Consider the following 25891-nt stretch of genomic DNA (forward strand, 5'->3'; position numbering starts at 1 on the left):
AGGCTCAGCGGCCATGGCTCACGGGCCCAGCCGCTTCGCGGCATGTGGGATCTTCCCGGACCGGGGCGCGACTCCGCATCCCCTGCATTGACAGGCAGACTCTCAACCACTGCGCCACCAGGGAAGCCCTGGCAGTTTTTTTATAGTAACTATTTCCTTGCTGAAATTACAAATTTGTCCATTCATTATGCATACATCATCTTTTAAATTCTTGAACGTGTTTATAATAGGTGCTTTGGAGTGCTTGTCTGCTGATTGCATCATCTTAATCATCTCAGTGTTGGTTTCTGTTGACTACTTTTTCTTTGAGTATGGGTACATTTTCTTGTTTCTTTTTATGTCTAATGAATTTTGATTGGATAGTGAACATTATGAAGAATGCATTGTAAAGACTGGATTTTTTTATATTCTTCTGAAGAGTCGCTTCTGTTCTAGAAGGCAGTTAACTTTGGCTGGATTCAGCCTTTCACACTCAGGCACCACTGTGGTGGGCTGCAGCTGAAATTTCCGCCCAGCCTTTAGTTGCTGGGGTTTTTTTGGTTTGTTTCTGCCAGAACTCTGTTGTCTTCTCCTGGGGTTGCGTAATTTAGTGGTGAGCCACGTTTTGTGGCTGATTTTGTCTCTAAATTTGGGGGCTTATGTCCTCTGCAGCCTTTTTTCCTACGATTCCCCTTGTAACTTTCTGATGAGTCTACCAGACTGAACTCTGATATTTGCCATCTCAAGCAAGTAAATGTGCTTTTCCTTGCAACTCCCACAGGCAAAAAGCTGTAAATTTGCAAATCTCACTCACTGCACTTTTTCAACAGTAAGCTTCCCTATAGTTTCTACTTGCTTTTGGTTCTTCTCCAGAGATTTCGGATATTGGGTTTAAATAATATTTTCTCAGATTTCATAATTGGACAGGAGAGTTAATCTCTGCTATTCGTCCACTTCCTTTTTATAATAATCTTTGAAAACATTGCTTCTAAGCCCTAAAGTAGAACGATCGCAAGCTGAGTAATATAGATTTTATTCTGTAAGCAGGAATTATCATCCAGAAATGCTTTACTTGTGTTTGAAAGTTGAGAAAAATTTTTATTTTTTTTAAAGAATGGGCATACATAAATCTGAGAAGCTTTTATTTTAGAAATAAGCGCTTGAAAGAAGCAAATTACCAATCAATTATCACTACAAACTTTTTTGTATATAAGGTTCAGGTATATATTTTGACCCCTTCTTTCTATTATAATTTTAGGATGCCTTCTTGAAAATCATTCGAAATGAGGGCATTAAATCCCTGTGGAGTGGCCTTCCTCCTACCTTGTAAGTTGAAATTTAATATTTTTCTTACTAAATGATGGTTGTTACTTTGCCTTATAATCAGCCTCGTTGGACAACATCATGCATTTTTAATGTTAGTGCTTTTTCATTTTCTAGAGTATTTTTTTGTGAATCTCACAGCTGTCCACATATTTGATGATTTGCTGGAAGGATTCACAGGACCTAAAGAAGGTGATAATGTCTGTGGTTTATTACAGCAAAAGAAACGAAGCAGAATCAGTAAGGGGAAAGGACACAACAGGAGTCGACCAGGCAAAGGCACCCTGAGCTCTCCCGTGTGACACTGCAGAGCATGTGCTGCTTCTCCCAGCACTGAGCTCCCGCGGCACACGCAGTGTTTCTGTCTCATGCAGCCCTGGAGTCTGAGTCTAGGGCTTGTATTGCGGGCTGATGACATAGGCACATTCTGTTATTACCAAAACTCCAGCGCCCCCAAAAGCAAGCAGATGTTTACCAAAAGTCACATCATTTGCACAAACCAACCTAGACAAGCTGGTTTAGTGCTCCAGACATACAGAAAAACCTTGTTATAGGGAACATTCCAAGGGCTAAATTCCTTGGGGGTGACCAGAGGTCAAGCAGGCAGATAGGTCCTCCTGAAGATACAGATTAGAGCAGCTGGGCCTGCTGTGTTCACTTTGGTGCACAAGCATAGCTTTTCTTTCATGTTCAGAAATTAAGAATTTAGTGTTCATTTGACTGTTTATTTTACTAAAATAATGAGAGGTATGGTGCTATGTATACTTTCCTTTTCCAGATAATTATAATTCTCTACTAACTAGCTATTATATGAATTAACATGACAAGCTAGTAAGGCTGGGTGTAAAAATCCCGTAACATCTTGACTTCCTCTGCCTCCTTTCTTTCTAATTTATCTTTTTATAGAGCAAATTAGTCAGTTTTGAGGCATATATTCCAAACAGTGCCTGAGGTTATAAAGTTAGCGGTAGATCCAAGAGCAGCAGTCGGTCTTACTCCTACATTCTCATCGTCACACTTCACTGTAGAACATTAGGCATTTCCATGTGTGGTCTGTTAATGTCCTTGGTTAGGCCATAAACAGACTGGTTTTTTGTTGCATTAATATTTATGACATGACAGTACCTGCAACTTTGTGTTTAATTAATGACTCCCTCTTAATATTTTCATTTAAAAGAATAAGTCATTGGAATTTCCTCAAAACTCTAGTATATATAATTCCAGCAACGTTAACTGTAATTTATTTTCAGTTATAAGTAGGTATGGTATATGGTCCACAGCTCAAAAGAATTTTACAATTGTGCTGGTACTTTTGACTTTAGTGATTTTCATGTTATCGTAATGTAGTTGGGAAGGAAGACCAGAAACAGAGTAAGTCAAGGAGATAGAGAAGTGTCCTCATTTGTCTTTTCCTATTTATGACCTAACTGGGTGCTCTGTAACTTAACTTCTCAACTACAATATAAACCTTTGGAGAGCACATACCTACTTTACACCTTTTTGTTGCCTAAGTTAAACACTAATAAGTTTTTAAATTAAAAAAAAAATTGATCTCATGGCTGATTTGTTGTGGTTTTCAGCTTATATAAAATAGAAGGATTTTATCTTATATTTAATAATAAGAATATGCTTAAGCCTTTGACAATGTTGTACAAATCTTTTTGTGTTTCTAACAGAGTGATGGCAGTTCCTGCCACAGTTATTTATTTTACCTGCTATGATCAATTAACTGCTCTTCTGAGATCTAAATTAGGAGAAAGTGAAAGCCACATACCAATTGTTGCTGGAATTGTGGCTAGACGTAAGTAATAAATTACTGTATTTTCACTCTGATTTCTGCTTAACGCTTGTTTTAAAATTTTGATATTCATAGAGAATTTGTTTAAAGTACAGAGTATTGGTAAAGATATATTTTGCATTGTAGTTTGTACTGATTTGTTGATATCTATACTCTGCAAGTCATATTGTATGGTGATTGCTATCAGAATGAGATGGGATCAACCTATCCCTGTCAAACCTTGGACAGAGATTTGAGATTTTAGACTTCAGATTCTAGATTTTAGGATGATAACAGATAGCTGTCAAATTAATGCCAACGTCTTTAATCATTTTCCTTATAGACTTTGAGATTCATAGTTTAATCATAAGGAAATTTGCCTCTGCACAGAAGGACATTTTTCTCTGTGCAGTGGAAGTGAGGTTTGTAGTAGTCCTGGTTGATGTATAAGGGTTGTGGAACTGCTCTTGAAAGAGTTGAAACCAGAAAGAGTAAGGTATGTGAAATAGCTTTATCAAGGAAAAAAATCTGAGCCAGTATGGTTGGTATCATAAGATATTTGATTTTAAGGTTTGCTTCATTTCAGAATAAAAGCTTAAAATAAAAAAATGCATGAAATATTAATTTTTGCATGTGTGTTTTCATAATGCATGGCTTTATTTTTGTTGTATTTGTTTGTTTGTACTAGTTGGTGCAGTAACTGTAATAAGTCCACTGGAATTGATTAGAACCAAGATGCAATCTAAGAAGTTTTCTTACGAGGAACTGCATCAATTTGTCAGCAAGAAAGTGTCTGAAGATGGTTGGATTTCCCTCTGGAGGGGCTGGGCTCCTACTGTTCTTAGAGATGTACCATTCTCAGGTAGGGTTTATCTGCAGGTTTGCCTTACATATCACTTTTAAATCAACTAAATTTTAAACCCTTTAAGGCTAAAGATAAGTTATCTTCTTTAGTGACCACACACTCCTAGTTCAGTGTTGGGCTCTCAGATCTTGGTAAGTATTTATTGAATGAACAGTTTCTAATTCAAGCCTGGCTTTCTTTTCTCTTTGTGTTTATGTTTAATTTCTTTTTAAACATTAATTGGTGTGTATTCATAGTTAGATAATGCAAAGTACCTTTAAAATTAAGTCATAATTAGTAAGATAAGTAAAGTACTACAAATCAAGATATTATAAAATACATTTAAGGGACTTCCCTGGTGGTGCAGTGGTTACGAATCCGCCTGTCAATTTAGGGGAAACGGGTTCGATCCCTGGTCCGGGAAGATCCCACATGCCGCGGAGCGACTGAGCCCGGGTGCCACAACTACCGAGCCTGCGCTCCAGAGCCTGCAAGACAACTACTGAGCCCATGTGCCACAACTACTGAAGCCTGCGCGCCGCAACAAGAGAAGCCACTGCAATGAGAAGCCTGCACACTACAACAAAGAGTAGCCCCCGCTCGCCAAAACCAGAGAAAAGCATGTGTGCAGCAACGAAGACCCAATGTGGCAATACATACATACATACATACATACATACATACATACATTTAAGACCACCTGTGAATTATATTGACTCCTACTTTTTTCAGTTATTAAAGATAAAAATCTCCCCCACTGAGTGTCCTGTAGGGACTGTTATAAATCAGATTTGAGATTGTTCTAATCATTGAATTATACAAAGGGAGAAAAATCATGGTAAGAAGTGCAAAAATAACAAATAACTTGTAGAATGTGCATACTTCAGTAGTGTTGGGTTGGCCAAAAAGTTCTTTTGGGTCTTTGGTAACATGGGAAAATCCCGTGGCCAACCCAGTATTTCTCTCGTGAATCTCAGAGGTTTCCATTTAAAACCTGGAAGATTGCAGCAATATTTACAATAGCCAGGACATGGAAGCAACCTATGTGTCCATCGACATATGAGTGGATAAAGAAGATGTGGCACATACATAGAATACAATGGAATATTATTCCGGCATAAAAAGGAGTGAAGTTGAGTTATTTGTAGTGAGGTGGATGGACCTAGAGTCTGTCATACAGAGTAAAGTAAGTCAGAAAGAGAAAAACAAATACTGTGTGCTAACACATATATATGGAATCTAAAACAAAAATGGTTCTGAAGAACCTAGGGGCAGGACAGGAATAAAGATGCAGAAGTAGAGAGTGGACTTGAGGACACATAGGGGGAAGGGTGAGCTGGGAAGAAGTGAGAGAGTGGCATGGACACATACACACTACCAAATGTAAAATAGATAGCTAGTGGGAAGCAGCTGCATAGCACAGGGAGATCAGCTCGGTGCTTTGTGACCACCTAGAGAGGTGGGATAGGGAGGGTGGGAGGGAGACGCAAGAGGGAAGAGATATGGGGATATATGTTTATGTATAGCTGATTCACTTTGTTATACAGCAGAAACTAACACACCATTGTAAAGCAATTATACTCCAATAAATATCTTAATAAAATATAAAACCTGGAAGAAATAATTACTGAGAACGCTTGTATTAACATTCCTTTCTTTTTCCCTTTGAGTTACTCCTTTTCTTGGGCTGTCATTCACATCTCTGCATCTTTCCCTTTCCATTAGTATTTTTCTTCAACGTTTTGTGTTCAGTTATGCTTTTTAGAAACATAGATTCCTAGACCAATACTTTTTCATTTTTTTAATTATATTTGATACATAAAAAGTAATGAAGATATAAATTATGCAGTGCACTAATAAAATGGACACCTGTGAAGTCACCACTTCAATATATGAATTAGAATATTGAATTTTTAAAATCATGAAACCACATATGTCCACCTCCACTGTTACTACATCCTCAGTGGTAACCACTTACACTGTATTTTTATCGTTGGATTTCTAAAAAGTAGTTTTACCATGTATGTATTACTGCTAAATAATGTTACTGACTTTTGCCTATTTTTGAGGTTTATAACTTATTTTACTCAAAAATGTAAGATTCATTCTTGGTTTTCATGTGTAACTGTTTTGTTTTCGCTCGTGTTTATGTCTGAGAAAACAAGTAAACAGTGCTGTGAACACTTTTTTTAAACGTGTATGGGTGTAAGAATCTCTTCAGTTTTAGATTTGCTGGTTCATGTAAAGATACACATTTTAAATTTCATGTGGTAATAGCGAACCCTTCTCTAAAGTGATTGTGCAGATCACAACCACCATCTTCCTGCTGCTTCATTTCAAACCCTCACCAGCACTTTTATTGCCAAAAGTTCTTAATTTTTGTTTACTTAGTAATATAAAATGGTATCTCACTTTAACTTATGTTTCCCTGATTATTAATGAGGTTGGACACTGTTTCATTGGCCATTTATTTATCCATAATTGATTAGGGATTACGGCTGAAATAAGTATTCATTTCCTCCTCGTATGGGTAGTTATCCCGGCGTCATTTATTGAATAACCATACCTGCTACCGGGATTTGTTGTGTCACCTGTCGTATCAAAGTTTCACATATGCGTGGATGTGTTTCACTGGCCAATTTGTTTAACCCTGTGCTAACAGTACAGTACTTCTAAATTAAAGTGCGTAATAAAAAAATCTTCATGATACCTTTTTTTGTTTTTGCCGTAGGAATGTCCTTTTTCTTTATAACTCTTAAAGTCTTTTAGTAGAGATTTAAAATTTTCTTTATAAAGGTTACATATACAACCTTTTTCTAACATTCATTTATAGGTACCACTCACGCACAACTTTCAGTGCCTGTTTTAAAAGACCTATTTAAACAAAAGCTGTCTGAATCTTTGTGGCTGCTGCAGTGTTACCGTCAATTCTTGTCTGTTAGCTTATATTCAGCTACTTGTAAACTCTTATAGATTCTAATTTGCCTATCTTTTACGTTTTCTATGTAGACAATAATATGTAAATTGTAACTACTTTATTTCTTCATTTTTTAATAGTTACAGCTTTTGTTCTATAAATACTGTGCTTCCTGTGCTGCCTAGTACAATTTTGAATAGCAGCGATAGTGTTGCATCCCTATCATTCTCCTCATTCTAAAGGGAATAGTTCTGTTGTTTCACCATTAATAATTTTTGCTACAAGTTCTTGACGCATATCCTTTATCAAGTTGGAGAATTTCCCTTTTATTCCTAGGTTTCTAAGAAATTTGTTTGGTTTAAATGAAAGTGTACTGAATTTTATAAAATGCTTTTCCATCATTTTTAGATGATCATACAATTCTGTTAATGTGGTATATGGCATCTAAAGCGCTTATTATGTTTACTGCCTTTGCATTCATCAGATAACTCAGTTTAGTCATAGCATGTGATCGTTTATGAGATAGTCTGGCTTCAGTTGCTGATTATTATTTTTTATTTTTTAGGATTTTTACATCAATGTTTATGAATGAGATGGAACTATACTTTTCCTTTCCTCTCCTGTCCTTGTCAGGTTTTGAAATTAAAGTCCTACTTTTTACTGATGCATAGTTTTTTTGTTTATAAGACGACGACTAGAATATTATTGAGAATTTTTTTTTTTTAAATCTCGCCTAGTATGTGTCTAAGCAGAAAGCAAGGTGTGTCAAGACTAGAATTCTCTTTCCTTTAACATACAGTATTCCTTAACTATTTAAAGTCCACATTTAATTTCTAAATATGTGTTCATCTCCTTCTCTGTTTTACAGCAATGTACTGGTATAACTATGAAGTTTTAAAGAAGTGGTTGTGTGCAAAATCTGGTTTATATGAACCGACGTTTATGATAACCTTTACTTCAGGGGCATTATCTGGTTCTGTAAGTTTATTCTTTTGTTGTTAATATTCCACAATAGCGATAATTGTCTTACTAAAATAGAACAAAATATTATGTAGCATTTCATGTCTATTGAGATAGTACTTTGGGGCTGCAGTGCTTTAAAATTTTTATAAGTATTTACTACCCTATTTTGAAGATAAATTACTAGCCATTAAATATTTTAAAATGCATTTTATATCTGTTTTTATTATATTACAAATACATTATATTTTTCTGAATCTTTTGGATTTGTTAGATTACAGTTGTGATAATGGTAAGAGTTTAAATAGTACTTTATTCTTTACAAGGTATTTGGCAATTTAGTCATTAAATGCCAGTAGATCTGGTTAGTTAATATTTTATGGAGTGTCATCTCATATGTATAATCGGATTGAGTAGAAGGAATTTCATCCTTTGCTGCTAATTCCTGTTTCTTTGGGAACATTTTGGCTGAGTACCTCTTAAAAGAATTTTAATAAAAGTTATAGTCAGAAGGGAGAAATCTCAAATGACCATTTTTGGGTAGTAGAGAGTTCACCTTTTGCCACCCCTCCACATAATGAAAAGTTGTGTAGTGGACTTCCTTTATGCACATTCTCATCTCCATGATCTTGGCCACAAAGAGCTTTCTTATACCCACATACTTAGAAAATGAATTTGTGATGACACAGAGTGATGTGCTGACATATTGGAACCAAATGAAAACAAGAGTGAAGGAGCATAGTGAGGTCATGGAGACTTGCAGAAAAATACTGGAGTAACTGTGTCAGAAAACCTAGGCTAAGGAAGCCCCTGAGATTGTGTTCAAAATTTAGACGTGAATATTCCCGGGTGTGAGATCTTATCAAATTAAGCCTAGTGGGGTATAAAACTATTGAGGTAAAAGAGCAATTCTTTGTAGCAATTTAAGTAGTTAGAATACCAGCAAAATCTTTTATCTTTCTTATTTGTGAGGTGATTAAAAGTAACCTGATTTTATTTTATTTATATATTAATCCAGCATGAATGAAGAAAAAACAAGTACTATTTATATTTAGAGATTCATAACAGTTGGAATTGTAGAACCAATTCTGTACTTAATGCTTTACATCTTAAAAAAAAATGGCTATATATCCTATAGCCATTGAATAATGGCTATAGGCTGTTGTCCCAGCTTTCCAGTAATATGAAGGAACGTTCTCTATTCTTCTACTTCTGCCTAACATAGAAAATTTATTTTAAAAAATTTTAATGATTTAGAAAATACTGCTGCCTTTTGACTGTTACCAAATAACAGCAGAAAAAGCACATCGGTGGGACAATGTCCAGGCTTTCTGTCAGAAAACAAAATAGCCTAAACCATATCATTCTACAAAGTGTCAGGCTCATACCACATTGCTGCTACCTTTGATACTCCCGTTGGCCCTCCCTATCCAGAGGTTCTGCATCTGCAGAGTCAACCAGTTCGATTCCTGATTGTTGAATCCACGGATGCAGAACCGCAGATATGGAGGGCCGACTCTACTGCACCGTTTTATATAAGGGATTTGAGCATCTGCAGATTTGGGTATCTGTAACCAATACCCCCCGGATACTAAGGGACAACTGTATGTGTTAGATTGTGGAGATGGAGACACAATAATTGATTTTGTCTTACCTGAGATCTTTGAAACTGATTTCAAGAACTTAAATCTTTTAACATTGACAGGTGAAATAAATATAATGATTTTAAAGGGTATTTTATGAGCATATTGGCCAAATGTGAGTTGGGAAGCAAAAAATAGAGACCAGGTTTTACTTTGTATGATTGTTGTATCAAATATTATGAGACATTCTACAGGGAATTTATTATTTCAAAAAACCTTCATTGCTTAATTAGGGCATTATGAAAATAATTGTTAAATTGATTCATTTTGAGGTAAGTTTTTAAAAATGTGACTTGTGAGCTACATTTGATAAATATGTTGAAACCTATAAAGAAAAGGTATATAGAACTAAAAGTACATTTTCTTTATTTAAATTTAATTTTTAATTATATTTATTTTAAAAACATTTGTTGGACAATTTTAAATGCTTACTAGATACTTGAGAATTTCCACTTTAAAATATTATACCTTCATATGTAGTAAAGCAATAATGGAACACACAGGAGCATCAGAAAATGTGAATACTGGTTTCAGAGTCAAAGAGGTCTGGTTGGAATTCTGACTCTGCCACTGATAGTTGTGTGACCTCAGGAAAATAGGGGAACTTTTCTGAGACTGTTTACTTACTCCTGAATTTTGGGAGGAATATGTAAGACATATATCTGTTTTCTTTAATAGAGCTTCTTTTAAAATACCTCTGGTTTCATTTTATGTTTCAGTTTAGCTGTGATTTTTATTACTATCCTTATTAAGTAATGTGCTAATTAGAATATTAAAATACTTTAGGAAAAATAGATTTAAATCAGTTTTACTTTTTGTTAGTTTGCAGCTGTTGTAACTTTGCCATTTGATGTGGTAAAAACACAAAAGCAGACACAACTTTGGATATATGACAGTCGGAAAAGTAAGTGTAATGAATTTACAACATTTTTAAGATGCCATGAAAAATTTTTCTTTCCGGATACTAAGTTAGGAATATCTAAAATAGAGAAAACAAGACTTTTTTTTCCTTTGTTACCTTACTCTTTATCTAACTCAAACTAATACACGGTCAGAATGGAATACCCAGAAAAAAATACTCTAAACCTAAACAAAAAATTTAAGAAATCTTAAAGACTATGTATTTTGCCTGCCATGAGTTAAGTCTCATACCTGCTATATAGAAGATTAAATTATGTAAGTAGTCTTTCAAATAAATGTAGGCAAACCAGGATGAAGGATAGGCAATTACTGGGAAACCTTTTTTCTTAGTGCATCTTGTTTCATTAGTATGCATACACATTTTTTTGTTGTTGTTGATTTTTTAGCTTCCCTTCTTTTGATGTGTTTTCTCTGCCTATTATCCCATCTACTTCTTTATAACCTATAATTTCTTCTAGAACAAGAGCGTACTGTTAGTTGCTTCTACTAGATCCAGTCTGTCGTTATTATAGAAAGTATAGCAAGCCCACTGGAAATGGGGCTTCGATTGTTTCTGAAACATACAATTGTTAGGATTTGATAAATTTGAATGGTCAGTAGATGAGTGTTTATTTTATTGTTGTCTATGCTTGAAATATTTAATAATCACGGTGTTTCCTTACACTGTAAGAAGTTGCTTATCACCTGTAGGATTAGCTCTTTGATGTTGGATCTTTAGGCAGGAGATACTTTCGAGGTTCTGTTAGAGGTCTGCAGTGGCTTACCTCCAGTTGATAACTCTTTCTGTTCTCTTTTACATTAATTTCACCCTGCTATTAAAATAGAGACCAGTCTGAGACTTGAGTGCTATAAGATTAGAAATACCCAGCTACTTGGCCTCCTTTCTTTTACCAGTTGTTTCCAGAATTTAAATGAAATAATTTAAACATGAAGTATAAGTTACCAACTTGTAAAGTTTTTGTCATTGACTTTTTTTAGGAAGTTAAATTCCAGTCATAAATATTTTGTTCTTGGTTTTAAAATGTGTATGTAATTACTATATTTATACTTACACTATTTATATTGATAGTTTAGCTTCTTAAGTAAATCAACAAGACCTCATTTATCTTCATAGGCAGAGAATCTGATATTTTATATAAAAGAAATTTTGAGATAATGAGCCCCTCTTCATTAAGTGGCAAATTCTAAAAAGCTGTTTTTGAAAGCTATCTTTCTCTAATTTTTCCTTTTCCTAGGCATACTTAATAATACACACTTTAGTCTTTCTTCATAACAGAGTTGTCATCATTGTACACATTGATTACTGTAGAGTTTCATAATGCAGCTCTCAGAAGCTAGTGAGGATCACTGAGGAGTGTTTGCCCAACATTCAGTGGTCTGAGACCACGACTTTGAAATCTTTAGCTTCACAGTTTTCACATGGTAGTATGCCTACTTCTCGGCCGACTTTTTTCACCTGTTGCATCTAGTAGTCTGTGGGCTAAGCCAGATGTTTGTAATCGTTGTGTAAAATGAAGGTAAGCAAACTTTATGTATGAACAGCCTGTTCATGAGGTTTATGTTTGAACTTCAGTAACATCTGTTTTTGTTGTTTTCAAAAGATACATAAATTAGTTTTTACTGTGTTCCAGATAGTTGAGTAATTGCAAATAAGTGAGATGTTACTGTTAGTTACAGGAAAAATCTTCCCTTTGGAGGAGACAGTGCTGCTTTAATTTATTTCAAGACTGGTACATCTAGTATTCAGAAAGGTTTTAATAAAGCAGGACCTCACTAGAGAGGAATGAACTATTTTCCTCAAAACCTCTTTTTGGGGAAAAAAATTTTTTTTTAATGTATGCAATAAAAATTCATGAAAAATGGTTATCAGGGCTACTTTGGCTTTGGGAACCCCATGAAGATTTCTGTACATCTTTAAAAGTTTTCATTATGAAAGATTGTTAAGATGTGGAAAAAAGTACAAAGGATATACATACCACCAAGCTTAAGAAACAAACATCATCAATTCAGAAGAAGTCTTCTGTATATTCCTCCTCCTTGACTGCATCTGGTCCTATGTACCTTAAAACTTACTGCCTTTATGATTTTTTCTTTTTAATGAATCCAACTATTAAAAATAAGATTTAAAATAGCTCTTTAGGTAAACAGACCTGTTCTTACTGTAGTGAAACGATATACCACAAAGGCCATAAACACTCTTTTATGTGTATTATCTGTATTAGAAATTAAGTGGTAATTTATAATAGCATCATTTCTTTATTTTAACACTTAGTTTCTATGCCTTTGCAAATGTCAACGTGGGCTATAATGAAGAACATTGTTGCTAAGAATGGATTTTCTGGATTATTTACAGGTAAAAATATTTCCTTTATCAAACCATTGACTAAAATGATTACTTTTACCTTTAAATCTATCACCTTCCTAAATTACCTTTCAGTAGGAAATAACTGAAAATATTCCACATTTACTATTTCCTCCTAAATATCTTTGCTATAAAAGTTTAAAAATGTTAAATAACAGTAGATTTACTATTGCTATTTCTAGAGGAGGTGAGGAATGAGCAGTTTGGCTTCTCTGACAACAGTTTATGGGACAGTATTTCATTATCACTTCACTTACTTTGATAACTATCAGAACGAAACCAAATAAGTTACATTTAAAAAAATAAGGTAAAATTTGTTGTGAATTTTTTCTGTTCTCTTTCAGGCCTAACTCCTCGTTTAATTAAAATTGCTCCTGCTTGTGCTGTTATGATCAGTACATATGAATTTGGAAAGTCTTTTTTCCAGAAACAAAATGCTCGAAGACAGCAATACTAGAGATGCTATTTCAACCTGAAATAACAACCATGGCCAAATAATAAAATGGAGGATCTTAGACAAGAGCTTTTTTTCACCATTATCTTACAGTGGTGGTTTTATATCTTTCTTATCTATAATTTAAATGAATAAAATTTCTACTTTGCATTTAAATCATAATCCTAATTTTTTTTTTTTTTTTTGCGGTACGCGGGCCTCTCACTGTTGTGGCCTCTCCCGTTGCGGAGCACAGGCTCCGGACGCGCAGGCTCAGCGGCCATGGCGCACGGGCCCAGCCGCTCTGCGGCATGTAGGATCTTCCCGGACGGGGGCACGAACCCGTGTCCCCTGCATCGGCAGGCGGACTCTCAACCACTGCGCCACTAGGGAAGCCCCATAATCCTAATTTTTAAATAAATTTTTTATCCTAATTTTTGAGATTTTTGAAAAAGTCCAGAAATTATAACCATTGAGCATTCTTGTAAAGAAACGAAGAATTATTCTACACTGAAAGCAATAATCTCAGAGTTTGATACAAATCTTGGTTTAAGTTAATCCTATTGGTGTGTCAGAGACAACAGAACATTTTGAATTGTGTGCTGAATGATGTACAGAGTCTAAAAGAAAAATTCGCAAATCTTTTATACACATTTAAATCACGGACGTAGATATTTAAGTATTTCAGCAAAGTAGATAATGGAAGGCAGTCTTCAGAATACATTATTCACATATACCACATATTACCTATTAATTTTTTTTAATTCACATGCATTTGGTATTTTGTTTTTTTACTTTGTTACTGTTCTAAGGCTTCATGAATATTAGGGTTTCTCTGATCAGAGGTGTATGGTTATTTTATCTTCATGAACCAAAAATATACTAATTTGTATGATATTGATGCTGCTGTTTTTGATGACTAAAGACCCTGTATTATCTACTGTCTCTGCAAGAGAGAGGGAGCTTTTACTGCCTGTATCAGATGTTCACTTCAGTCAAACTTGGGTGTACAGTGGAAAACCACATTATATTCAGACCAGTAAAGATGCTCTGTCAGCACAGGAAGGGCCTCTGGTTTCAGCTGTCCTGTAATGTAAGTATTACCATTTGTGGAGTTCTCTAGGTCATTTCTGTTGGCTTGTTCTAGCAAAATTGAGACTATTACTACAGTATCAGTCACAGAGTATTTCCAAAATGTCCCTTGATTTTACACATCTCACATCAGTATGCTAGACCAAGAACTGAACAGGCAGCAGCTTCCTTGAAGAAAGAGCTTTTGGTCACTGGACGCTAATGCCTAAATAATTTAATGAATGTAAGAACGAAATAAAAAGGATATGATTTCAAGACAAGAAACAATATTCTTTTTTAATATTTTTGTTTTTCTCAGGATCTGTATCCTGGGAGAAAAAGCACTTTATTGCAGTCTATGTGAATTTTATGAAAATGTGAAGCATTTTTTCCCCTAAAATAGAGTAATATATTTAAGTGACAAATCTCTAGTGTTGGTAGAGGAATTAATGTATTTTCTAATATAGCAGAAAACTGTTTATGTTTCACCAGAAATAAACTGTAGGGTTTGTATTTAACCTTTTGTGTTTATTTTATCCTGTTCTACCTTAAGTTTGCAACATATATATCCATAAAAATATATTTATAACTTTGACTTATATTTTCATTAAAATATTTTGTGCTTTCTTAAAATATCACTGTGCTTCTAGCTAAATATTTTCATATAAAATCATTATGTTAATGTTATACTACACACATATATATAAAAAACACACAAACATGAAAGTTTATCTTGAACACTGATGTTTAACAGTATTAAATTTACCTTGGTTCTGCTATGCTTCTTTTTGATAACTGGTAGAAAAAGGCAGAAAATTTTAGGTTTTGAAATGCTCTCAAAAAGCGGTCACGTATTTCAACTTAATGTCACTTATAAACAACGGAAGGGAAATTTTCATCCTTCCCCCACCCCACTACTGACTGCAGTTGTGAAAAATTCTTACTTTATGACTAGAATAACTTAAATAAATCTAATTCCCTGCAGTTTTTCTAACATACATTACATGCAATGTATCTGAATGAAAAGAAGGCTGAACTGAAGCTTTCTCTGTACTTAAGTGGTCCAGAAGCATTAACAGTAGCAACCGAAAAGCATTTGGTTACAAATTGTGTCCTTGGTAATGTTTCTGAAAGGAAACAGTTTCATTCTGTTAATGTTAATTTCTAACCTGCACGTTTAAATTTTTTAAGAAAAATGTCTTATGCAAGTATTACATGTTTGCTACCTTTCATATAATACACGTTTGACTTTTAAAAAAAGTAATATAGAATTAAAGTAAAATTTTCTTTTATTTCTAGGAAGACTATTCACTATGCTTATTTAGCCACATTTGACTACTTTAAATCCTAACCTCTTTTTTTCTGGGGCACAAATTACAGGGATGTGGGAAAGTTTAGTGTATCACTTTAAAATTTTTTTCCAAAATGAACTTTTAAAAATAAATTACTGCTGTTATATTTTAATCTATCATTCAGCACTTACTGAGACCTTTTATGTGGTAGGCAGTATAAAAAGCACTGGAGATAAGATGACATTTCAGATACTCTCACTGGCCTTCAGGTTTCAGCTGTGATTGCTACAAGTATACAAAAGGAGTGATGGAAAAGCTGAAGAATTCTCCCCTCAGCCTGTGGTGGAGGGACTGGTCAGGAAATGCTTCTAAGATTAGGACATGCGATCCAATTAAACATACCTGGAGGTTGGGAGTCTTCAATCAGGCAGTGGTATTTAGCGCCAGTGGCTTGAGCAGAGAGTATATATGGCCATGAGGTAGGAGATAAGATTGGAAATGGAGTCCAAGGGGCCTTGTCTGCCAAAGGAGGAACAAGAAGCAACAGGGAGCCAAGTAAGTATTTTTGGCACAGCTTTAGAAGTTACAGTTGTGTTCTGTTTTGTTTTTCCCCCAAGACCAGTATTTTCTTTTAACTGAAAGAAAATAGGGTAGCACAGTTTAGCACAGCTATAGAACAGAAAACACTATAATGTGTCACGTGTTAAGGCCAAGTGCTGTGTAGTGAAACTTTGGTTTTAGTTGGGTTTTAGAAAAATAACTGGCAGTATGAAAAATAGGACTTATAATAAGGTGATCTATTTAAAAACAAAAGTTTTGGTTTGGATTAAAATATATTTTTAAAAGGTACCACTGTGACATTGGTATAATTTTATCTTCTATCAATCAGTGAAAAAAAACAAATGCTAAAGCAAAATACAAGGTGCTTTGCTTACAGAAGAGCAAAGTGGACTAGTTTTAAAAAAAATAAGGAGCCCTGATGTTCAAAGCAGTCATGTGACATTTCCAAGGTAATCCAATGTATTAGTTTATCAAAACTAGAAACTGTAACCAACAACAGGAAATTTAACAAAGAATTTACATAAGTTGTAAATTTGAGAAACATTTTTAACCACTTGAAAACTTGTATGTAAATCTAATAAAGATGACTTAAATAAAAACCAGCTGAGTCTACTTGCATTTTTAAGGTTTCTGTCAATCATAATTAACAGTAGTCTGTATTTGGTACTTACCGCTTAACAACTTATACATATGATTTATTTAACGTTGACATCCTGATGCCATCAGGCAGGTGCTGAGAAGATGGTGATGTTTCCATTTTACAGGTGAGAAAACAAACATGGTTGTTACATAATAAAATCAGAACACTGCTAAAACCACTACTGTACTGTACCACTTCAGCAGATGTTGTCAGCTTTAAAGCATATCATGTCATTAAAAAAAAAAGAAAACGTATTTAATTTGATACCGAATGAGGATTTCTCCGAAACCATTTTCATATTAGTATTTTAGGTGTTGATACACACTTAACACATTTGTTGAAACGAAAGTTCACTGTACATCTTGAATAAAGTAACTTTTTGTCAAGGAAAAAAATAAGACTGCTACTGCATGGTACAAAATGTTTAATATACATGCAACAAGTGTCGTACATCAAGGCAACAAAATACACGTGGAAATAGTAGCATATAGTTCAGCATTCTATTTAGGGGAGGGTGTGTGAACAAGAAACACTACCACCTAAAATTAAAGATTGAGACATACCTCATGCAAACATTAACAAACTACCTCTATAACTAGTGTGAAATGAACTGTGTAGAAACCTGAAGTCACATTAGCAGATGAATTTTATACCAAGAGCTCCAAGAAAGGAGAAAAAGTCATTATCCTCAGATGTCATGTTTAAATCTGCATTTAGCAGCATGTTAAGACGCACAAGTTGTTATACACATTAGGCAAATCTGAAAAACTTGATCAATTATGGAACCTTGTGTTTCTATATTATAAAAATGTATGGAAAAAATTTAACAATGATTTTTTTTAATTACTGAAGGATAATAAATGACATATGAGAGTGGACCATGAATGAAAGCATTTAAACATTCTGATAGCTGTTAGGAAAGCAGCAATAGTGCTTAAGGCTAGCCTAAAATTTTTGAAGTTCCCCTCCTTAACCATTCTTATTCCCTCCTCCCAAGGTTTCCACTGTCCTCATTTAAACCTTCCTTCTGTTCCCCCAGGCTGATTACAGACTGCTTTAGATACCTCTCACAATAATGTGTACAGAATTAAGAATAAAGGTACCATTTCTCAATATTTGCATTACTGCAAGTACTAAAGCCTCAAGCTAAAGGAATAAAGCTCTGAATATGTTCTGGTACATCTAAGATAATTTATTTTAAGGGATTTCAGGCCTTCTCTGTCCCTGAAATGGCACTGTTTGAATGGTCTTACATATAAGACTAGCCTTGTTACTATTTATTATCTTAAATTCCAAATGATGAGCGTAAAGCTCTAAATATTTCAGAGAACCACCACACTCCCGTATTTCTAACACAAAGAATGACTACATGTAACAAGTGCTTCTTGTCTCCTCTCAATCAAATATTTTAGGAGGAACATTCTGTATGTCAAAGTTACTAAGTTTGAATGTAGTGTTTTGTTAACAAATAAAAATGGCATATGAAGTCCCCAATAAGTACTGTAGTAGCCTCTTCATGTAAACAATGTATAAAAACTTCTTTGGCACAGCTGATCATGTTTTCCTCATATTACTTACTACAGAAAATATACTTCATACATTTTCTCTTTCAACATGGTGGAATTTTTAGGGACAAATGTACAGTTCCAAAATTTGCAAAAATTTAAAAGACGGCTCATGGCTTTTTAAAAAAAAAGTAATTTTTTTACCTGTAGAAGTGGAGTAACTTTTAACATTAACATCAATTTTAAAATGAGATTGTGGTATGATCAGTGACAGAAGCTGTAAAGCATGTATGACACAATTCATTCTCGCATACGAGGCAGAAAAACAGCACTGGATGCCAGACATACTGTCAAGTATGGTGATTAGCCTACTGATCCTTACTTTAAAAGCTTCTCAGATCCTTAAATGAACTTGAACTCTTTCCTGATAAAATACTTTTTCAAAATCTGTTCTACATTTTTAAATGTTTCCAGTTTATGAGACATAAATTTGATCAATTTTGAAATAAACTTTTAAGAAAATCTTGGAAAAACAAAAACAAGAAATGTATTCACTTTACCTTAATGGTCTAACATACTGTAAAACACTTTCCCTGTGACCCTAACAACTCTAGTAACTGCCTAACGACACACCCTACAAAATTTATAAAATGTTAAGTGGAATGTTAGGTTGATGCCAAATGAGAAAAACTGAATAAGCCACTGTGAAACTGCAGCTAAGAAGCTTTCTCTTCACTTTAAAGACAAGGCATTTAAATATCAGAACTTGGGAAGAAATTCATGAAAAATGAAGTTAACTCATTCTTAGAAAATTTAATCACTGAATAAAAGAGCAAAAGAAAATACTTAGCTTAAGTCTCTAGAATAAAACCTTGAACTCTGTCTCTGGCAATTATGACACGTTTAAATATATGAAAATCAGCTCAATAATAAATACGTACAATTTGCCATGGATTATTAACTTGGAGGATCTCTGAAAGTTTTTTTTCTTAAGCCTATTCATTTTTAAACTTCCTCAGTGACAAATATAGGAATTTTAAAATGAAAAGTGGCAGAGTCATTCTGTTTTCACTCAGAAGTTTACATGGAGTGGACTGAATTCTCTAATAGAAGCGACAGAATTCCAGACACGTGCCAGAGCAATATAAAATTCCAGATGTTTTCCCAGCAAACTTACATAAATAGAACATTTGCAACATAAAAACTTTTGGCTTTTACATAAGATTTTTCAGGATGGAGTTAGACCTGGACTTGTCATCTCTGTTGTAGGACTTGCAAGGTAGTCATTAGATTTTAGGCTTGTTAGAGATTTGTAACTTGCCACTGATGTTAGAGACCCGCAGAGACCAAGTAATGAGGGAGTATCTTCTTTACCTGAAAATTAGGATAAAATAACAAATATTTAATTTCCCTTGAAGCATAATACCAAAAAGATCCTAAAACCATTAAAACCTTACATACTCTACAAAACAGTACAAACATCTAACTATAAAATCAAACACCTATATGTTAACATGTTTGATCTTTCAGTAGTTTCAATGGTACCCTTATAAAACATTACAGAGGGAATATTTGTGCTTCTTGTAAAAGTTCTAGATATGGAAGTTTGAGATGTTTTGGAACAAGAAAGTTTACCTTGTTTTGGAGGATATGATCATATTCAATTAGTAAAGAATAACAAAAAATTAAAGTAACAATACCAGTGCCCAGGCCACAGGAATACCAGGAAATCCATATGTAGGTAACGTAATACAGCAGAAGCAGAATTGCTTCAATTCAGTTGGAGGGCTTGATCTGGGAAGTTTTTATTCACTTACTGAATAAACGTTTATTCAGCACCTACTCTGCATCAGGAGTATTGTTACACAGTGCTGGACTTCAGTAGGCCCATGAAGGAGGAATGGCAGATCTGTTTCCGCAGCCGGGGAAAACAAGTTCTTTCCAGAGCTAAGTTTCAACCCACAGTGTGCAAGTACCAGCGATAAGTGGCTGGTCTGAGGCTGTGAAAGGCTAATAAGGTCTTGGAAAACTAGCGGTTTTCCGAAGAAGATGGAAAGCTTAGGTTCTTCTCACGTGGTTATAGAACTATAAACTGAACCAGATATCAGATGTTTCTGAATATTACACATTGTTTCAAACAGTCCCTCTGCACTGTTCTCATAGTTGTCGTATTAATACTTTAACTCACTTTGTCATACTGTACGGTAACTGTGGGGCTCCCTCCTTTTTTAAACTATAGACTCTGAGAAAGGACATGGAATTTGTTGTGTTCATTATTATATTCCCAGTGCTAGCACACAGTAGACACTCGTTAAATAATTATGTAATTAATGATAATTCAGTAAGAACTGCACTGGGACACGCAAGAACTCCTGTGTTCTTTACAGCTATGTGCCCTGGGGAAAGTCATCTTCTCTGAGCCTATTCTTTCCTTTGTAAAATGAGAACAGGTACCAAAAGATGACAACGTTAACTTCATAGTTTTGCTGACTAAAAAATACAGGAAAATACAACGGGTTAGGAAAAGATATGGAAGAGTAATTGTCACATTCAGGTTTCTAATGTTTTATCATCTTATGTCAGGATCAAAAGATATAGATGTTTCAAGAACCCTTTTAATGTCTAAGTTTAGAGACCTATTTCAGGCCAAAATGAGCTCTAGAGTTCCTGCTAAATGCTCCAGGAACTCAACTGCTTTGGATAGTCTCTCCCAAATTTCTAATTCATTACTGACCTGTAATGTTTTAAAGAGATTTACTACTAATTACATATACATATGTATGTATATTTATAACTATTTTCTTTATTGTAAATATATATGTCACGTACAATTTACCATTTCCGTCATTTTAAGTGTACAATTCAATGGCATTAATTACATTCATGGTATTGTGCAACCATCACCAACAGCTATTTCCAAAAATTTTCATCAGCCCAAACAAAAAATCCCTACCCTCTTTAAAAAGTAACTGCATTCTCCCCTTTCCCTCAGTCTCTGGAAACCTCTAATCTACTTTCTGTCTGTGAATTTGCCCATCCTAGATTTATTCTTATAAGTGGAATCATACAGCATTTGCCCTTTTGTGTCTGGCTTATTTCACTTAGCGTAATGTTTTTTAAGGTTCATCCGTGTTGTATGTATCAGAACTTCATCCCTTTTCTATGGCTGAGTAATATTCCATTGTATGTATATACTACATTTTGTTTCTCCATTCACCTGTATGGACATTTGGGTTGTTTCCACCTTTTGACTACCGGAAATAATGCTGATGTAAACACTGGCACACAAGTATGTTTGAATCCTGTTTTCAGTTCTTTGAGAGTATATACTTAGGCTACACATATTTCTAAAATATAAAGATTATAACACAGTAATTGCAAAAGACTAAATCTAAATGTCTAACATAGTTACACAGTGGAGTAATATGCAGCTGTAGAAGAGAACGAGAAAGATCTCTATGTACTGCTGTGTCATGATTTCCAGAAAGTACTATTTAGTGGAAAAAGAAAAGTGCAAAATAGTGCATAGTATGTTACCTTTTATCTTAAAAAGGAATATGAAGTTATTTGAATTTGCATATGTTTTAAAGATCAACAGAAAGATAATTTAAAAATAAAAATGGTTACTTACAAAAGTAGAAGTGAACAGAGTTGAAGTGAAGTTTAAGCATAGTACTTTGGGATATATTCTCAAGATAAAATAATTAAAAACAAATCTTAAGCTATTTTAACTTACCCTATTTTAGTAATATAGATACTATTAGCTTGAAATTAAAACATATAATAGAAAAAAGCAAATAAGTCATTATGTTCCTATAAATTAGGAGCCAATATTTTCATCATAAGATATAAAAATATAAAATCAAGTACATGGAAACCTGGACTCTTATGTGTGAATTACAAAATAAGATAAATTTAAGGTACATTTTTCTTTAAAAAAAATTCCTGTCTAGTGAAGAGGGTTAGAAACAATGACCAATTCAGTCACAACAGGCACCCCTATGGCCCAGATTATGTTCTCTAACATCATTTTCTAGTGTAAGGAAACAGGACTTCTTGGAGAAATAGCTGATCCTGGGTATGGGCATGAAATATACCAAAGTAACTCAGATCATCTTGTTTTACACAGAGCAAGGAAGCTGTGACAGACTACCAGGATGTCAAAAGGACATAGGGGCCATCTTTTTCATAAGGGTCTCTCAGTGTCCAAAAAGGACAGTGACCTCCTGATGAGACATACTGAAAAAGATCCATTATTCATGTTGTATTCTCGCCAAATATGTTTAACCTGAATATGATAGCAATGAACAATCAGAGAAATCTAAATTGTCAGGCATTTAACAAAACAACTGGCTTGGGTGCCTAAAATATATAAATGTTAAGTGAGAGAAAAAGAAAAGTTGGGGGGTGCTCTGCTAGATGAAAGGACACCAAAGAGATTGAAAACTAAATGCATTGTGGGATCCTTGATTGGACTGGACCTAAAAAAAAAAAAGCTAGGATATTACTGGAAAAGTGGAGAAATCATAACATTCAATATTTATCAGGTAATATTGTACTAAGGTTAAATGTCCTGAGGTCATAATGGTGTGGCTTTGTAAGAAAACATCCTTATCCCTAGGTGATACATGCTGATGTATTTAAAGTGTCATGGTGTCTTCAATTTACTTTCAGATAGTTGAGCAAAACAGAAAACACAGATACACGAGTAAACGGAGGGAGCATGTACCCACACGGGCAAGATAAAGCAGTGTGGTGACATGTTAACGACTGGCAAGTTTAGGTAAAGCATATATAGGTGTCATTCTCCTTTTCTTTCACTTCTTCTCTAGGTTTGAAATTACCCAAAACAAAAAGTTGGAGTGGGGAAAGAAGGCAAGGTACATGAAGTCCTCAGCTATGCCTTAAGGAAACAAACCATACAGCAGAGCTGAGTGGCATAGCAACGAAAGCATGGGGGGATCTACAGATGCCAGCCTTCAAAGACCTACCACTGACCTCTGAAAAGACTGATGCTATGGAGCCTTCAGGGTAGTGTGGCACCCTCAAGGAACCCAAAAAGAAGCTTCATTTAAAAATAAAAAATTTTAAAAAGGTGCATAAGGATCCAAAACGGTTATGTTCATTGTGACTGCAGCTATGCAACTACGCTTATAAAAGGAAATAAGCAAAACTGTATTAAGGTAGAGGATGACAGGTGATTATTCCAAAATGTTCTTCAATATTGTTGCAATGTCAACAGCAGCTAATGTATGTATATATATATGCATAGACCTAAATGCATGTAAAATTACTACAGTCGATTAAAAGTAACAAGCATGTTAAAATGTGAGTTAATAGTGATATTTTAAAAGCAATTTACTGATATGGGGAGGAAAGAACTTGTCAGGGTCAATGAAACTTTCTAGCCCAGACGGCTGGTAGAGTGGTAGTTCCTAGCAGAAATAAGTTAGTCATCAGAAGCAGAAAATGGACTTTTGTTTTATACCAAGAAAGATCAGTTTTGTTTTAAATGTCTTGATATGGAGTCCGGACTATACAAGTCTTCAGATGGTAATAATACAAACATTATTAAATGAGAAGTCATTCATTCAGCCCAATTTACTGGGTATTCTCTATGTGTCCTCTATCCTGAAGTGATCAAACCCACTTCCTGCCCATAGGGAACTTAGTATATGATAGAAATAAACACAAACAGAAAATTATAATCAAATGCAGTAAGTATAAGAATAATAAGTAAAGGGTATTATGGAAGCTCAAAGGACAAATGTCCAAACCAAATCAGAAGGTATGGGTTGGGGGGTAATTAGGGAAGTTTCAGGAAAAAGTGACCATTAAACTGAACCCTGGTGGACGTTCATGCCCAAGGAGGCAAAAATCAGACGAGGCTCTGCCGAGGAACAGCATGAACAAAGGCAGAGAGGGAAGAATCAGCACCCAAGGTACAGGGAGCTACAAGCAAGAAATGAGACTAGAAGAACAGACAAAGGCCACAGAAGACTTGAGAGCTGATATTAAGGAGCCTGGAAAGGATCCTGTTGTAATCATAACAATACATCTGTGTTGTGACTTGAAATCAAGTCTTCAAATTCAGAGACTACATTCTTAATCGTACTCTTAGACGGAAGTGAGCCACTGAAGACTTACATAAGGGAATTACATGCTTAGTTTGTATTTTAAATACGTGAGGACCCTGTGAAACATGACTTTGAGGGAAATAAAATGGATATAGTGAAACCAGTAAGAAGGCTATGGCAGCTACCTGAACCATGTAGAAGGGACACAAAGAATGGAACACGTGTAGAGATCTTCAGAAAGTAGGAGTTGGTAGGAGTTGGCGAAGGCAAAATGTAGGTGGGAGGAGCCATGAATGATTCAGTAGATTATGAGAAGTGATAAGTGAATGGTGAGATCATCAACATTATAATAAGGAAGAGAAGTCTGGAGTAGGGAGGTAAGGGGTCAATGAAGAAATGAAGAGGAAGTAAATACATATCCTAATTTTAAGCAATGCCTAAAGAGATTACTCAGCCACTAACATATACCCATAAATATAGAGAAAATGTTACATTAAACTGTTGTGCAAGGACGACGTTACCTTTTTTGAGAGCAACAGTCAAGAAAATGGGTGGTCATCATTTTATGCAATAGAATTTCAGAATATTAGAACCAATGTGTGTTGTGGTTGTAGCTAGCCAAGAGGGAGCTGTGACAGTTGTTTTTGCATGAACGTACATGAACTTGGTCACAGGTATTCGTACTGATATCACTTTGAGTTACTTGTGTTTATATGTCGCTTAAAATGCCTTCAAAATCATTGTAGTATAATTTGCCCTTAAAATTAAGAGTTTGTTCATAGAAAAGCATGAAAACAAACAGACAGCAGGATATAAGTTTCATATCAGTAAAACAAATTACTCATTACAGGAATCAGAGCAATTCATAATTTCTTGTAAAACAGCATAAAAGTGCTTGTGAAAAAAAGAAATCTGTAATAAAGAGAAAAACCAGGGAAGTTGATGAAGCTTCGTGACATATGCAAAAGAACTGCTCATTCACGTGCCAGGCATGTAACTGAAGGCAGAAGAAACCCCTCAGAATAGATAAAAAATTTTGAAGCATAGGCAATTGATGTGACTGATTCATGAATCATGCAGGATATTTCTGTTAAAATGTCAAACATCAGTTTATCATGGAATTCCTATGGTCTTTGAAGAGACACTGTTTAACTTTCAGAAGCATCTGATCTAACTGAGGAAGAAAATGAAACTAAGGCAAACAGGAAAGTGTCTGCATTAAAACTGTGCAGGATACTTGTTGACAATTTGAAGGAAAATCCCTACAGCAGTGGAATACTATTTTAGGAAACAGTTCACTGTTGGAACAGAGGATGATACTGTGAGGAAAGACATAGCTACTGACAATTTTGATTAAGAAATGGTTCAGAATAGATGGGCTCTGGACATGAAGTTCTTGACAACTCAATTCACTTTTATTTTCCCTTCTACAGATACAGAGGAGTGAAATTAATTTTTAAAACCTATGCTTAGGGCTTCCATGGTGGCGCAGTGGTTGAGAGTCTGCCTGCCGATGCAGGGCACACGGGTTCGTGCCCCGGTCCGGAAGGATCCCACATGCCACGGAGCGGCTGGGTCCGTGAGCC

The 25891-nt window shown here is 34.8% G+C and overlaps 2 protein-coding genes across 5 annotated transcripts in view; one reads left to right on the top strand and one right to left on the bottom strand.

The window, feature by feature from the left end:
* Nucleotides 1-13355, top strand: part of SLC25A40 (solute carrier family 25 member 40) — an 80224-nt gene extending 66869 nt beyond the window's left edge. For both annotated transcript variants that reach the window (XM_024738486.1, XM_024738488.1), the window contains 7 exons: nucleotides 1238-1305; nucleotides 2979-3103; nucleotides 3768-3941; nucleotides 7709-7818; nucleotides 10266-10347; nucleotides 12637-12717; nucleotides 13071-13355. In XM_024738486.1, coding sequence (XP_024594254.1) covers nucleotides 1238-1305; nucleotides 2979-3103; nucleotides 3768-3941; nucleotides 7709-7818; nucleotides 10266-10347; nucleotides 12637-12717; nucleotides 13071-13183 — 753 coding nt within the window. In that variant the 3' untranslated portion in view covers nucleotides 13184-13355. The remainder of the gene's footprint in view (nucleotides 1-1237; nucleotides 1306-2978; nucleotides 3104-3767; nucleotides 3942-7708; nucleotides 7819-10265; nucleotides 10348-12636; nucleotides 12718-13070) is intronic.
* Nucleotides 13356-17169: 3814 nt separating this feature from the next.
* The window catches only part of RUNDC3B (RUN domain containing 3B), a 147025-nt gene continuing 138303 nt past the window's right edge, over nucleotides 17170-25891 (bottom strand). For 2 of the 3 annotated variants that reach the window (XM_024738427.1, XM_024738425.1), the window contains one exon: nucleotides 17170-19602. In XM_024738427.1, coding sequence (XP_024594195.1) covers nucleotides 19457-19602 — 146 coding nt within the window. In that variant the 3' untranslated portion in view covers nucleotides 17170-19456. The remainder of the gene's footprint in view (nucleotides 19603-25891) is intronic. The other variant, XM_024738426.1, reaches the window with a different exon arrangement.

The sequence above is a fragment of the Neophocaena asiaeorientalis genome, unplaced genomic scaffold, assembly GCF_003031525.2.
Source record: "Neophocaena asiaeorientalis asiaeorientalis breed wild unplaced genomic scaffold, Neophocaena_asiaeorientalis_V1.1 scaffold89, whole genome shotgun sequence".
Taxonomy (NCBI): domain Eukaryota; kingdom Metazoa; phylum Chordata; class Mammalia; order Artiodactyla; family Phocoenidae; genus Neophocaena; species Neophocaena asiaeorientalis.